This window comes from Nicotiana attenuata, chromosome 9, assembly GCF_001879085.1.
Source record: "Nicotiana attenuata strain UT chromosome 9, NIATTr2, whole genome shotgun sequence".
NCBI lineage: Eukaryota > Viridiplantae > Streptophyta > Magnoliopsida > Solanales > Solanaceae > Nicotiana > Nicotiana attenuata.
This window is the reverse complement of record NC_031997.1, coordinates 12,256,916-12,274,095: the sequence shown is the minus strand read 5'-3', so window position 1 is coordinate 12,274,095 and position 17,180 is coordinate 12,256,916. Positions and strand designations below refer to the sequence as shown.

General features: G+C 34.8%; 2 protein-coding genes across 2 annotated transcripts in view; both read right to left on the bottom strand.

The window, feature by feature from the left end:
• On the bottom strand, positions 260 to 8,307 carry LOC109232529 (probable indole-3-pyruvate monooxygenase YUCCA10). Its single transcript, XM_019398297.1, has 4 exons — positions 7,681 to 8,307; positions 2,652 to 2,885; positions 1,371 to 1,493; positions 260 to 436 (listed from the first exon to the last, which is right to left on the bottom strand). Exons 1-4 carry the CDS (start codon positions 8,305 to 8,307, stop codon positions 260 to 262), a joined length of 1,161 nt encoding a protein of 386 aa, XP_019253842.1.
• Positions 16,334 to 17,180, bottom strand: part of LOC109232741 (F-box/kelch-repeat protein At3g23880-like) — a 3,543-nt gene continuing 2,696 nt past the window's right edge. Inside the window, exon 2 of the mRNA XM_019398481.1 lies at positions 16,334 to 16,645. The gene's annotated coding sequence lies outside the window, so the exon portion shown is untranslated. The remainder of the gene's footprint in view (positions 16,646 to 17,180) is intronic.

Here is a 17,180-nt window from a genome sequence, read left to right as displayed (position 1 = left end):
TTTCCATCTGCCTATGCTAGCTTGGCGGCTAGAGTTACCTGATACTTAGCAAGTAATCAGGCGCATGCAAGCTGGTTTAGACTCTACCATTATAAAAAACAAGGAAATTGACAAACAAAAACAATCAATAAGATAATTCCATCACATTTATTTGATAACAGAAGCTAAAATCCAAAAATAAAAGACCAAAACAAACAAGGTTTTAAGTTCAAGCTGAAATAAGTAAATGATCTCCAACATAGTCTGATATAAAGGGTCTCTAGATTTTCTCTCCTCTAACAATGTTTATATTTTCTACTATAGATTTGGCATCCATTGATATGCCAAATAGCCCTCTTTTTGAAAAACCTGCACAGTAAAGCCCATTCTCTCCTTTCCAATGGTTTGGAAATTCATTTATCAAAGTTCCATCATCAAGGAAAATGGAGCTATAATCCTGCAAAGAATATTTCAAAAATTTTAGAAGAAAAAAATAAAATAAAAATACGGTTTAAGTTCTATACAATGACAATATAAGTTAGAGTCATAATTACTTAATAATAAGCAAAAATCATAAGTTGAAAAATGAGGCAATAACTTTCTACAATAAGTTAAATTATACTGATGTCTAAAGTTTCATTTACGTAGATACGAGTTAAATATATAAAATAATTATGTGAATGAGAAAAATGCATTAAGTGAACACACACACATATTCATGTTTCCTCTAAATTAAACATGTTTAGGAATCTGTATTTAGAAAACTTACTCTTACACCATACATCTACTAAGGTAAGAGTCGAATTTCTTTCAAATTAAGTAGAAGAGCATCAAAATATTATGTGAAGTCAAAATTCAGAAAAAAAGTGGAACAAGATAAGTTTAACTTCTAACACTGACAACAACGTAAAAGAATTTTTACACTCAGAGATCACTTAAAAGATAATTACAGGTAACTATCCAAAGTAACCTGGAAAATAAGGCAAGTTACTGGTTGACATATGTTAATATAAAGAATAATATTGTGTATACAGTCAATAGTTATAAATTAAATCTATGTGGGACTTTCCGGCACGAATTCAGATTTAGTCTGGCCCAATATGACTACCAGACACCGGATGAAAAACCATAAAAAGAAATTCCATTTAGGAGTAGTTTCTATTAGGCAAGTGGAGCAATTTCAAGACTCAAACATATAGAAAAACCATAGAACAATTAAAACAAAGAACAAAATTTTTTTAATAACTGTTTTTACTATGGCAGCCCAGTACACAAGGTATTTCGCGTTCATGCAGGGTTTGGGGAAGAGCCGAACCCTAAAGGGTATGATGTAGACAACATAACCTAATGCAAGCATTAGTGGCTGATTCTCGACAATTTATAATACGTACCTTTAGCCATTTGGTAGCTGCATTCTTGTATCCAGTAGCAAAAATTATTGCATCAACTTGATGTTCTTCCCCATTGTCAAAAACTACTGTATTTTCCTTTATGTTTGATATTCCAGAAAGTACCTAAACATTCACCAAAAATGATTTCACAAAAACCAGCTTGCCAATCAAGTGTTTTCACAAAAAAATATCAAAGTAAATCAATAAACTAAAAGAATTTAACTTCTATATATTAACAGTAAAAGAATTTTACATCATCAAGTCACCTAAAAAATAATTACATACAACCTGCTAGCTACAAGATGCTAAATTTTACTTATGGTGTAAAAATTATTTACACACTGTAGTATTATATGTTAAATCCTAAACTATATTTAGCTAATGGTAAGCTTCATGATTTCAAAAGGTAATCAAGCCATCTCTCTCTCTCTCTCTCTTTTTTAATTGAGAAATTTTCAAGGGCTAGTGGTGCACAACTCAAAACTCGTTGGATAATGAACCTATCCCTCTATCCTTCTTCACTTTAACACTCAAGGGCGGAGGGAGAGTAGAAGCTACGGGTTCGACCGAAGCCGATAAATTTGGTTCAAACTATATATTTACCTTAAGAAATTCATTGAATATATATAAATTATTAATTTAAAACCCAGTAATCTCTCCAAGTTTAATCTTGTCAATAGCACCAACATCAATTACTGGGGATCTACCTTTTGATATTTTGATATAAAATAGGCCTTCTTCTGGTTGAGGTATTGGTTTATTGGTTTGGTTTGGTCTTTAGATTTAATAACCAGACACAATTGGTTTGGTTTGATAATTGTAAAATCCGAACCAACCCGACCTATGTACACCCCTAGATAGTGGTGCACAACTCAAAACTCGTAGGATAATGAACCTGTTCCTCTATCCTTCTTCACTTTAATACCCAGGGGCGGAGGGAGAGTAGAAGCTGCGGGTTCGGCCGAACTCGGTATTTTTGGTTCAAACTATGCATTTGCCTTAAGAAATTCATTGAATATATATAAATTATTGATTTAAAATCCAGTAATATAAAAGATTGGAAGCTTGAACTCATAAGCTTCAAATCCTGGCTCTGTCTTTATTAATAACGGACTTTTGCCTAGAGCAGAGTTTGAACACATGACGTTTGCCTGATCAACACATCACGAGTTGCACGCTTACCACTAGACCAATACTCTGCGCGTGGCCAAATCATTTGCAAGCCACATGTTTTTCACATGATATTTTTACAAAATAGAATGAAAATTTTTGTACTCTTACCTTAATCTCTCCAAGTTTAATCTTGTCAATAGCACCAACATCAATTACTGGGGATCTACCTTTTGATATTTTGATATAAAATGGGCCTTCTTCTGGTTGAGGTATTCCTAATTTAGCCAAATTTCCAAATCTAAACTTAGCACATTTTGCAATCAGAGTATCCACCAAAGATATTGGTAAATATTTTAGTAATAACATTCCAGTATGCACCATCTCCCTTGTTAGAACATGAATCTGTAAACACATTAAAAAAAACATTAAAATAAATCTTTTAGAAAAAGGTAATCAACTAATTAACAACCATATTAAATATCAGATAGTGGATATGGAAATTTGCATAATCTATCTTTTGAAAATTGTTTATAGCACTGTGGGATAACATTAAACTATAATGTACATACACGAGTTTAAGTTTTCTGCACTGATGGTATGAAAAAAATTATACAATCAGATCAATTATAAGGTAATTACAGATAAATTTCTACGATAAACATTAATAGGTAACCGCATAAAAATGATGATGAACATGTTATTTATTATAGATGTTAAACTACATACATTACTAGTGTAAATATTTATTCTATGTTGTCGGTGTATATAATTTAAATATGATACAAAATAAAATACTTTCATCACAAGGGTATAATATGAAATTCCTCCTCACTCAACCTTTCAACATTTGAAAATTTTCAGATCCAAATTTGAATTATTAATTTTCGACCTCGAGATAAAAATGTACATCATTTTGCTTTCATTTCAATGTAATTTATAGTTGTATACAAGATACAAAGTTAAGATCAAGTTGAATTTTTGAACTCCTAAGATGTACATTATCATTTACGACTCTTAAGATAAAATAATATCTCAATGATTAATTTTGAATTGTCTACTCTAATAGGTTATATAACAAACATATTGCTATCTCATGAGAATCAATGTGTTTTTTTGGGTGATTTAATTAAAACATAGTCGGTTTTAATTATATTTAAACATTTATTTTTGTTAATTTAAAATACGAATAACTAAAACAAAAAATACATATAATTATGATTTTATCATATTTTCATTCTCCTCTCAAGAATAAACTAAACCAACAAGAATGATTCTAGAGAAACTTGAGAACATATGATAAAAATTTCTTGAAATTTGGATAATGTTTAGAATGACAACAAGAAGAAAATATACGTAGTTATTCTATTGCACTCTAATTAATGCACTTTCGTCTAAGAAAAAAAGCATGAATGATAAAAGACATTTGAAGAAATTATAATGTGGGAAATGACCAAAAGAATAATATCAAAATTGATTGGAAAATATATCCATTTGTGTGGTGTATGTGAAATACTAGAGAAATATCTATATAAATTTAATCGTGAGAGAATAGATACATAGAAAATACAATGATAGGTGAGGAGGTCAATGGCTTATGTCACTAATGTAATGAAGTAGGGTGAAGGGCACTCTTTTTAACCATTATGGAATATTTGGTGCGAAATTGTCGCCCCTTTCCTTATTTCGTTGATAATAGAGTTAGCTTCTTAAGCAGACCGTTTCGAATATTTTCTAGGAAAAGAAGAAAACACTATAATAACATATATGTATTTCATTTTCTTCGATATCCTTTTTATTGCTTTGTGTAAGGTTGCATCGAGAGGTACTGCTTGCTATTTAAGAATTGCTTCAAGGATCTCATTGATGCTTCTTGGAGCTTCTTTGGAACTATGAAGTCAAGTAAGAGAAAAGTGCCACGTCATTCCATATATGGAACAAAACATATAGGCCCTATATATGAAACGACGATTTTTGTGCAGCTGCTGCACCCTTGCTTCTTGCTTTAGAACATATTCGAAGATTCGATCATTCGTATGACTTCTCTTGCACAATCTTTTCCATGTTAAGCGAACAACGTGCATGGCCGGATAACTCTGTAAACCTAGAGATGGAGAACGGGGATAATTCATCAACTCCATAAATTCAACTCTTTCCACCATAGAATCAACTTCAATGCAAATTCAATTGCACCCTAAAAAAGAAGCCAACTTCATATGCATGCCCCATGTATTAGTCTTTGTAGCCATATAATAAGTTGAGGCAAGAAAAAGCTATCACTTAAAACATGTCAAGTGTATGGCTAGGCCAATAACAAAAGTTTCGCAAAGGGACTGGAGCAGGCTACCATAAGACAAAAGATCTTCCAATCTTTAGTGTGCATATCCTTCTTTATCTAGAAGATTATGCAAAGATAAATTACCTAATAAGGAATTTGGTATCAAAATAGTCTCAATAAGGTACTATTGCACTAACTCCAATATTTACTTTGCATCACCTCTATGACAAGTGATAAATGTTGCATTATGTTTCGGGCACTTGGCGGCACTAAACTATATTTCCATCATTTTTGAGAAATGCGCGAACAATCGCCATTTCCCTCTTTATTAACCAAAGGAAGGCCTCCTTGTAGCTTTCTTGAGCTGATATCAATAGGGCATCTATATCTCTTATATTATCAATGAGGCATCTGTATATCTTATATTATCTTGCCTTGTCAACCCTCATTATTAACCAACGGAAGGGCCCCTTGTAGCTTTCTTGAGCTCATATCAATGCGGCATCTATATCTCGTATATTATCAATGGGGCATCTATATCTCGCATATTATCCTGCCTTGCCATCCCTCTTTATTAACCAACGGAAGGCCTCCTCGTAGCTTTCTTGAGCTAATATTAATGGGGTATCTATATCTCGTATATTATTAACTGGGCATCTATATCTCGTACATTATCCTGCCTGATCATCCCTCATTATTAACCAACGGAAGGCCTCCTCGTAGCTTTCTTGAGTTGATATTAATGGGGCATCTATATCTCGTAAATTATTAATTGGGCATCTATATCTCGTATATTATCCTGCCTTGTCATCCCTCTTTATTAACCAACTGAAGGCCTCTTCATAGCTTTCTTGAGCTGATATCACTAGGGCATCTATATCTCGTATATTATTAATAGGGCATCTATATCTCGTATAGTATCCTGCCTTGCCATCCTTCTTTATTAACCAACGGAAGGCCTCCACGTAGCTTTCTTGAGCTGATATCAACGGGGCATCTATATCTCGTATATTATTCTGCCTTGTCATGCCTCTTTATTAACCAACGGAAGGCCTCTTCGTAGCTTTCTTGAGCTGATATCACTAGGGCATCTATATCTCCTATATTATCAATGAGGGGCATTTATATCTCGTATATTATCCTGCCTTGTCATCCCTCTTTATTGACCAACGGAAGGCCTCTTCATAGCTTTCTTGAGCTGATATCACTAGGGCATCTATATCTCGTATATTATCAATGAGGCATCTATATATCGTATATTATCCTGCCTTGTCATTCGAGTATATATAGGGTTAAGTCTACAAGGGTCGTGCAACATTAGCCCCTTCTTTTTTTGTTATGTGCCTAAATTAGCCCCTATAAAGTTATGTTTATGGTTGGATTAAGAAAAGTATCAGCACAATAATGATTTCGATGTGGTATGGATTCTTGCCTAAGTTGAAATAATATATTGATTAAAATAAAAAGAATTCTTCTCCCTCTATATCTTCCTCTTCTAGCCGAACCATCAATCTTTCCGCTGCTCTCCTTCTTCAAAACCAAGAATCACCACTTTTTCTTCGTTGACACAGGCGGAATCAAAATTTAAATTTGATGAATTCGTCATTTGAATTTCTTAATACTGTATTGTACGTTTAGAATTGTGAGTTCAGATCTAATATTTTTGATAGAAATTTCAGGCTGTTTTCACATTAATAAAACGACCTCAACCAACACATACTCAGTAGAGGCCACTTTTACTCAAATAATGTATTTGGTATTTAGAATTCATTAAATATGTACAAATATTAAATTTAGAACCCAATCATTAATATTTGAAGTCGTCGTTCTAAAATCCAGAACTCATAATGTTAAAATTCAGACTCCGTCAACTAATTGTAGGTGAAGCAAATCAAATCTATTTTCTGAGAAAAGAATATTAAAGAAACAAAACTGCAACCCCCGGTAAATATCAAGAGGTTTTATGAGAAATTAAAATTGTCGAAATGAGTTGTGGCTTGTAAATAGGAAAGATGATGAGACGATAAGGGAAAGATATTCACCATATTAGATATTCTTTTATTTATTTATTTACTTATTTGCTAATAGCTATGCTAGAAAAGCTGTTAATTTTTTTTTTTTTACTAAAACCACTTTATTAAGCAATTTTAGTGATTATTTTCCTTTAGAAGTTATTCCTATATAGGTTGGTTTTCCTTCCTATATTCCTTAGAAAGGAAAAAGAAATTAAAAAATTTCCAACCAAAAAATTACAAGTGAAATATCAATTAAATCAACAAATCCGTAGTTAAGGGTGTGACCCAGCATTTAATAATGCAGTTGGATAAAAATCATAGACGACTAAGGTTCAAACCATAGAGCTGATGGTCTACCAGAAACAATATCTCTACCTCATAAAGGTAGAGATAAGATTTGCGTACACATTACTCTCCCCCCAGATCCCACTTGTGGGATTACACTGATAAGTTTGTTGTTATTGTTGTCGTAAATGACTATGGTTCAGGGGCGGATGTAGTGTGTCTCAACGGGTCAATTGAACCCATAACTTTCGACGCGGAGTAATTTTATGTAAAATTTCATTAAAATTGCAAAAATAGTAGATACGAACCCATAACTTTAAGAATATAATGGTTCAATGCTAAAACCTTAGAAGTTGAACCTATAGAATTTAAATCCTGGATCCGCCTCTGCTAAGCTTCAAATCTTAGCAGAAGCAACGTTAAGTTATATTCTTCCTATCTGTCGCTTGTTGGGCAAAGTTACGCGATACATGTGCCAGTGAGAAGTAAACCCAGTAAAATAATTTAGGTGCAAACAAACTGACCCGAATACTACCGTTATCATAAAAATAAAAAATTTCACAAACACAAACCTACATGCATGCAAAAAAGAAAGAATCAATTCAAGGGTAAAGAGGTGTACCGGGCTTCTAACAACAATTGAAGTGCAACTCTTATAATTTGAAAGATCATAAGCAATCTCCATTCCAGAATTTCCAGAACCAACAACTAAAACTTCTTTTCCTTCATATTTTTGACCTGATTTATATTCACTTGAATGAATAATCTCTCCTTTGAATTTTTCAATTCCTAGCACTTTTGGTATATAACCTTCACTGTTTTCACCACTAGCCAAAACCAAGAAATCACTAGCATAAATTTCCATTTCTCCACTAGCCACATTTCTTACTTTGATATTCCATTTTTTCTCTTCTTTTTCATAAAATGCCATCTCCACACAATGTTGGAATTTTGGGTTGATATTAAAATTCTCAACGTACTCATCTAAGTATTGAATAAACTCATTTTTTGACAAGTATTTTGGTGCTGAATTTGCATGTGGCTTCAAAGGCAATGAACAAAACTCTTTAGATAAATGCAAGTGAAGTCTATCATAAGTCTTTTTTTTCCATAAATAGCCACAACAATCTTCTTTTTCTAACACAACATTTTTTATAGCCAATTTGTTCAAACAAGCTGAAACAGCTAAACCAGCAGGACCAGCTCCTACTATAATCACTTCCACTTCTTTCTTTGCAAAACTAGCCATTAAAATTTTTCAGAGAAAGAGAGAATTTTTTTGAGAAACTTAGACAATGGTGTATGTATGGACCGCACAAAGCAGAAAATTGAGAATTCTTTTTGCTGGTTTTATGTCACAAAAACAACCGTTACATGTAAGAAAATAGTAGATTAGAAGTAAGACTTGGAATTTTGTCTTTAAGTGTATGAAAACTTTGCATGGTTTCATCTAGTTTGTTTTACATGGAAACAATTAGCTTGGTTTCTTCCTCTTTCTTCCTCATCTCTAATTTAATTACTCTATCCGTTTCATTTTATGTGAACCTTTCGTTGGAAAATTATATTGTATTATAGGTCAAATATATGTGTAACTGTAACAATCCATTTATGTGACGGTGGTTGAATATAGATATTTTTGGACTATAAGGAGGAGCCACATAAGCTCGAGGGTGGTCGGTTGAACCTTTCGTTGGAAAATTATATTGTGTTATAGGTCAAATATATGTGTAATTGTAACAACCCAGCCTGCTAGTGATATTGTCCGTTATGAGCTTAGGCCCTCACAGGTTTAAAATGCGTCACTAGGGTCTAAGGCTTGTTAACTTATACACCCAGCATTCCACTTGTGTTTTGCCGATGCGAGACTCTGTCTAAAGTTTGGGGTGTTACATACACCCCTTCTTATGGACTCTGCGTCCTTGCTGAGGTTTGCCCCACCGCATGGGATTCGCCTAGACTCAGCACTGAGGTTTGCCTCGCCTAACCGGGATTTGCCTAAACTCAGTTGAACTCTGACCCACCATCGACAAGACTGACATAAGAGTGGCTCTGATACCATCTGTAACAGCCCACATCTAGTGACATTGTCGCGTAAATAGCAGGGACTAGCCAGTTTTCGGACTGATAATTGAAAATAGCTAGCTTTTGCAAAGTCATTGAAAAATAGCCACTATTTTACTGCAACACGAAAAGTTCCAGCATAATATACTGGAGATTGGAGCACCTATGTATGAATGCTGGAATATTTTTCGGATTTTGAACAGTATTTTCGTTCAAATTTATCTTTACATGAAAAGTGGTTAAATTTCAATTACTTTTGAAATTGTGACTATTTTTCAATTACCACTTGTAAATCCGGCTATTTTTGAATTTCACCGCTTTGGGCCCTCACGGATTTAAAACGCGTCACAAGGGTCTAAGGCTTGTTAACCTATATACCAACATTCCTCTTGTATTTTACTGATGTGGGACTCTGTCTAAAGTCTGGGGTGTTACAGTAATAAATCTTGAACATGAAATTCTTGGCTGCGCCATTAGCTATAAGCGTGTGTCATGTAAAGGTAAATGAAAAATTTAAAGTTAAAGAATTTATAAATATAAAAATATATCTTTCTCTTTTAAACGGATTAAAAAGGATAATAATGTTACATAAAAATGGAATATGTAACGGAATAAGTAATAGTTGACGTTATTTAGTAGCCAGCCTGGGGTTGGGCTGTGTTTTTTGTTTGCTTTCAAAAAATTTGTTTGAAGTGTAAAACAGTAAATTCTTTTTTCCTTTCTGAATTAATTTGTCTTATGTTATTAATTGATGCTAATCTTATACAGAAGCCATTTATAACAAAATCTGAGTTTGATTTCCTCAAATTTTTGTTAGATGTAAAAGCATTTAATTGAAAGTTAGCTTTGACTTACGTATTGTTTGGATGGTTGTTACCCATCGTATTGTATTGTATTGTTATCCTAGATACAATGTTTGTTTTGATTGTTAATATAAAACTGATTGTATCGTATTGTGAAGTCCATTGTTCTGGAACAATGAAAAGTCCCATTTTATGAAACAACCAAATTGGTGTGGTGGGATTGTTCCGTATTTTTCTTTCCAATTACGCCCACACTTATTATTCAATATTTCAATTTTAGCCTTTACCCTATTATTTATATACTTCACCCAACTACGTGCTTTGTCTCCATCCTTCTGCCGTGCATTTTTTTGATTAGTTTTCCCTCTCTTTTTTTTTTCTTCTGTATTTTTATCTCATCTATGATCTTTGCAAATTTTTGGCTAATTTTAATTACATATATAATTTGCTTAAATTATTTTTATGAGTAGTTCTTAATAAGCATCGTACTTAAAACAATTGAGGGTATTTTAGTAAACACAACAGTACAGTACGGTACAATACCGTCAAATTAAACCAAACAATAAAGATGTTATCTAACAACAGCAAACGATACAATCTATCCAAACATTGTATCCAGCAAAACGATACAATACAGTATAGTACAATACAATACATTATAAAACGATAGGTAACCATGATCCAAACAAGAGTGTTAAACTAAAACGTGACATGCATTTTGCTGTAACTGAAATCTGCAGATTAGATCAATTGAAGGTATCAAGTTTATATATTGACTGCATAAATTCAAAGTGTCCTTTTTCGTCTTTTTATCTGTTTAGAACAAAGCTGCCATACAAATGGTGCGGGTTTAGGCCGATCCTATCTGTATATATTTAGTGAAAATAATCTCTCGTACGCTCACTTACAATTTGAATCGAAGAAAATGACTTATAAATTTCATGTATTTTTTTACTAATCTTCTATAAAAAAGTCATATCAGGAAAATAATATTTCTAATGAACTACAAAGCTACACCTATATATTGACAACAAATAATGACGGACGTTCATAGTCCCTAGTATACTCCTATTTGGTTTTTTTCCCTTTTTGCATTTTAATATTGAAAACTTTCTCTAAGACTCCTTTATTCTAAACCATCCTGAAAAATTGGCAGATAAAAACTAAACAATTAAGTCTAATTAACCCCAAACAATTAAGTCCATTCATATTTTACCAACATCATATCATTAAGCAACTTTCGATACTTAATTAAGTTTACATTCCAGTGAAATTACAAAGTTATTAGGCCAAATTAGCAGAAGCCCTGCATTTCTTCTTATTACTAGACGATCAATGGAAATTTCTAACCAGCACAGCTGTCAAATAATGTAAAACACAAATAACTGTTGAAGAATCATATAGTTTTTATCCCTGAACTAAAAGTGACCAATTTTGCATACTTAAAGGACTATAAATGTCTAATAGTAGTGTCACGACCCGGATTTTCCACCATCGGGATCGTGATGGCGCCTACTCGTGGTAGCTAGGCAAGCCAACTTATTTACCTTTTCATCACTAAACAATTAATTTAGCAGTTTATAACAGCAATTTAGAACTTGAAGTTTAACAAGAATAAAAGCGGAAGTCTGATTTATAAAAAAAAAAAAAACGAATCAAAACGCAAAACCGTCAATAATAGCCTCTACCCAAGATTTGGTGTCATATTACTCACGAACCACTAGGAATAAACTAAATACAAACGTTTGAAAGAAATATAACAGCTGTCTGTCTCGAAAACAATGAGGCAACAGTCAAAAGGAAAACATAAAGAAGAGACGCCGGGCCTGCGGACGCCTGCAAGACTACCTCGTCTCGTGAATAAGAAAGTCTGCTCCCGAACTACTACTGCTGCTGCTCCTCAAAACCTGGACCTGTGCAAAAATGCACAGAAGTGTAGCATCAGCACAACCGACCCCATGTGCTGGTAAGTGTCTAGCCTAACCCCGGCGAAGTAGTGACGAGGCTAGACCGGACACCACATGAACCTGTGCAGCTATAAATATACAACGGAATCGAAATACCAGGCAAGTAACAATGTGGGAGGGGAAACATGCTATGGGGAGATTAATCCAAAGTAACCAACTAAAGCAGCTTAGAATTACAGTGAGCAAGAACCAATACTCAAAATAAACACATGGTATCAGTAACTGTTGCGGCGTGCAACCCGCTCCATAATTACTATTGTTGCGGCGTGCAACCCGCTCCACAAATACCACTGTTAAGGCATGCAACCCGACCCATATCATTTATCATGTATCATTGTTGCGGCGCGCAACCCGATCCTCACCTTTTACTGTTGCGGCGTGCAACCCGATCCTCAATATCATTGTTGCGGCGTGCAACCCGACCCTCACATATTATTGTTGCGGCGTGATCCTCAATATCATTTAACAGTCCGACTCCCCAAACAACAGTCACAATTAAGGGGCATAAAAATAAGTAAATATTTGACAAACATCCGGGCAAGGGAAAGAATCCAACAAGTTCAACCAAACGTCCCGGCAAGGGAATAATCAACAACGTTTTCTCTTTCTTACTTTTCTTATCTCAAGATATCACTGGAGCCCAAGCTCATCAAAATTTCTTATCTCATATTCCGTCACAAACAACAATATAACGACTTCCCAGTAAGGGAACAAAACATCATCTCAAATATTCTGGCAAGGGGATTACTATAACCACATTAGTTCCAACATCTAACCACCACATTAGTTCCAACATCTAACTACCACAGCTATAACCAACCTATTACCACACTTGACCACCTCAGCTATATATAACCGACTACCACACCCAACCAACCCATCTATAACTATAGTCATCATATGACACAAGGAAACATTAACCTGAGCGACCCTAGTATCCGTTAAGAACACAATGCAGAGGAATCACAACCCAACAACAGCCCGCCAAGAGGGCAACATAATGATCTCTCCTCTTTCTCACTTTTACTTCACAATTCTTTTTCACAACTCGAGCAGATGCTCCAGAGGTTCAATTATCACTTATACTTTCGCAATTCGTTCTACAACTGGAGCCGACGCTCCTCAATGAATCAAGTCATTTCATATACTTTCAATATTCGTATCACAGTTCGAGCCAATGCTCCTAGGAATCAAATTATCATATCACCATTCACATGTTATTCACAATATATGAAAATACTCCAATAAACATGAAATTCACAATAAGTTCATGATAATCACATTATAAGGACTCACGGTCATGCTAGACACCAATGTATAGATACTCGTCACCATGCCTATACATCGTACTCGATCACATAGCAGTTAGCAACAAGACTCAACTCCTATTCCCTCAAGCTAGGGTTAAACCAAACACTTACCTCAATGCCTTGAAATCCACTTAATCCTCAACTATCGCTTTACCTCGTGGTTCCACCTCCGATTCGCTCGAATCTAATCACAAATTGTTCAATTACTTTAATAAACACTATATGAATTAGTTTGAAGGCATAAAAACGATTTTCCCAAAGTTTTACTCAAAATTTCCCAAAACGCCCCCGGGCCCACGTGGTCAAAACTCGAGGTTCGGACCAAAACCCGATTACCCATTCCCCCACGAACTCAAATATGTAATTTGTTTTGAAATCGGACCTCAAATCGAGGTCCAACTCCCCAATTTATAGAAAACCTAGGTTCTACCCAAAAATCCCAACTTCACCCATGAAAATCTTTGATTTCAAGTGGAAAACATGTTTAATGATGTTAAAAGTTGAAAGAATTGAGTAAAAATCAACTTACAAATGATTTGGGATGAAGTTTGCTCTTGAAAAATCGCCTATGGTGTTTGGGTTTTGAAAGAATGGTGGAAAGTGATGAAAATTCGACTAAGTATAAAATTTGCTGGGCCTCGGATATGGGAAATGCGAACATAGGTTCGCATTTGCGAACAAAACAGGCGTGGGAATTGCGAACATTTTAGTTCGCATTTGCCAACTTGGGTCTGGAGGCAATTTTCGCATTTGCGAAAATTTCAATGCATTTGCGATGACCCCTACCTCGCATTTGCGAGCCTTTCTCCCGCATTTGCGAACACAGAGGGAAAACTGGGGCTACGCATTGCGAAGGAGACGTCGCATTTGCGACTGGGCGGCCCTCGGCATATGCGAACATATGTCGCACTTTGCGACCCANCATTTGCGATCATTTCTTCACAAATGCGAAGACACCAGCACTGAAAATACCAGATTTTTAAAAATGAGAAAATGCAATCTGATGTCTATCCAAAACTCACCCGAGTCCTCGGGGCTCCAAACCAAACATGCACACAACCTCAAAAACATCCCACGGACTTACTCGCGCGACCAAATCGCCAAAATAACATCAAAATCATTGAATCAAGCCTCAAAACACATGATTCTTCTTCTAAACTTCATAACCTTTCAAGCTTTGAACTCATAGTCCGAAACACGTCAAACGGCGTCCGATTTCGACCAAACTTTACAGAAGGCGCTTAACACATATTTAAGACTTGTACCGGGCGTCGGAACCAAATACGAGCCCGATACCATAGTCTTTTAATCAATTTTCATTTCCATTTTCCTTAATAATTTCAGATAAATAATTTCACGGAAAAATTCATATCTCGGGCTCTAGACCTCGGAGTTCGATTCCGGGCACATGCCCGAGTCCCATATTTTTCTACGGACCTTCCGGGACCGTCCAATCTCGGGTCCGGGTCCGTTTACAAAAAATATTGACCAAAGTCAACTATAATCATATTAATATCAAAATTCTTCAAATTTTTTCGCGGAATTCACATATTTCAACATAAAAGATTTCCGGCTACGCGCCCGGACTGCGCATGCAAATCGAGGCAAGTAAAAAATGAGGTTTTAAGGTCTCGAAAGCACGGAATGGATGAGGAACTAGGTGATGACCCTTTGGGTCGTCACAAGTAGTATATAGTAGGGACCAAAATAAACAGTATTCATAACTAGAGGTGCAATCAAATGTACACAGTAACTAAGGAAAGAGATAGAGAATTCATGTACTTCGCTATATCCCGTGGATATGAGGGATCATTAGTTCTCTCTAACTGTGATTTCCCATGTGCCGTACTATACCGCTAAGGAAAACAAACAAGAACCAGAGGAGAAGGAAATGAAAAGTATGGATTAGTTGAAAGTAGGGGTGTATATGGATCGGGTTAGTTTGGCTTTTATCAAAACCAAACAAAACTGATTATATCGGTTTGGATTGGTTCGGTTTTGTCGGATTTTTCGGGTTTTCGGTTTTTTTTTTGTTACATGAATATTATTTTAATCTTCCTTTATTAAAGTTATAGATAAAATTTAGAAGTGAAAATATATTTATTAAAAATAAAAAAATTAACAAAAATATTATCTATTAAAGTGTTCTTATGGGAGAATTATTTTTAGTAACACATAATTAATAGTTTTTCTTAGTCATCTACAAGTAATTTTTGGTTGATGTACGCTTTCAAGGTTAACCGAATTTATAATTAAACATCAAAATTAATATGATGCCTAAATAATGATATGTTCTACGTAATTTTAGATTATTGAAATATCACTTCAAATTCGAAAAAGATATAAGAAATCTTGACATATGAATATGAAAGAACAAGGAGATGATGGACGCATTTCAATAACACATAGTAATAAGAAAGTAATACAATCTATTATTTAAAGCAAATAAAATGAATGCACTTTATAGTTTTATTAAATATTATGTCTCACGAGAAGATATCAAATATTTCTAGACTATCTTTTAAACAAAAGTCTATATAAAATCTTAAAAGTATATATAAAAATTATATATTTGTATGTCGGTTTGGTTCGTTTTTTTTTTACTCAATTCCAAACCAAATCAAACCAAACCTAGTCGGGTTTTTTAATCGGTTTGGTTTGACTTTTCGGTTTGGTGCGATTTTGCCGGTTCGATTTGTACACCTCTAGTTGAAAGAGCTACTCCTTCCAGCTGAGTGAAGTCGCGCCGCTTCTTCTAATAACAGAGAGCGAAGTCCTAACAAATCACTTTCTACAATATGATGTTATTGGTGTAACAAGAAAGTGGGATTTCCCTTTAGATTGACCTTCATATGCACCCATCTACTTCCTCTGCTAAAATTTAGTTTCAACCATAGCCTTTTCTCTGTTTCAATTTTGGCAACCTGCAGACATAGCACTTATGTGTAATTAAGCAGATCGAAGAAGAGTATGTGGTTGTTACTCTCGCTTGCTCCTTTTACCTTTTGTATATCAATCTCAACCTGATATTACATATAAGAGATATTCAAGTGAAGTAGAAGCTCGTTCAACCTTTGTCACCACAAACTTGACTTCAAGCTACCAACAAAATGTGATATGTAATTAGCTAACGTAGGTGAATCTTGCTCAAAGCACCTGGAAATAACATTCATACATCATAGTGAACATTGATAAACAATCTGATCCTACATATAATAGATATTCAAGGAAAGAAGAAGCTTGTTCAACCTTTTTCACGACAAACTTAACTTCAAACTATCAACAAAATGTGATATGCAATAGGTTAATCTTGCTCAAAACACATGGAAATAACATTGGTACATCATAGTAAACATTGACAGACAGGGAAAAGCCACGCTTCATCATTTGGATCGCCGCGGTCAACAAGGGGTAGGTTAGTCGTTCCGAACATCTGCATTCACTTCCTGAAAGTTCAATAGTACATAACAATTAACAAAGCGCCTCACAAATTAAAAGCAGTGTGGATTAAGAAACCACCTCATGCAGGGTTATCACTTTCATTAGAAACTGCATGCCTTGTTAAAGCAAAAACACGAGCTCCATTTCGCTACCGACTATATTTATGACATGTCAAAAGTTGCTCTCGTTCATCACTTAAGCAATGAACACACACAAATTTACTGGTCTTAACTTATCTGATGTCTTGATGGAACAGAGTGCAACTTCAAGTGGTATACATCTAGTTTATTATAAGTACTAAATGGATACAACTTAACAATAAATCACAAAGCAATACTCATGCTGATCCAACACATTATGCTGCACAAAAATGGATAGGTAGCTCATAGTTGATTTAAATCTGGAGATTTACGTAGAAACCATCTAAGTTGCGCGGACTCTTCGTTTTTGGTGCCGCACCCGTCTCGATACGGGTGCGGGATACGTCCCGGATTTGGTCAACTCACTTCGGATACTTTGACCCGAGTCCATCCACAAATT

Excerpts from the sequence above, each read along its gene's own strand:
- LOC109232529 (XM_019398297.1), bottom strand. The coding sequence starts at position 8,307 with ATGGCTAGTTTTGCAAAGAAAGAAGTGGAAGTGATTATAGTAGGAGCT. Across the intron at positions 2,886-7,680 it reads CAATTGTTGTTAGAAGCCCG|ATTCATGTTCTAACAAGGGA; the intron begins GTACACCTCTTT and ends ATGTGTTTACAG. Across the intron at positions 437-1,370 it reads CAGCTACCAAATGGCTAAAG|GATTATAGCTCCATTTTCCT; the intron begins GTACGTATTATA and ends TATTCTTTGCAG.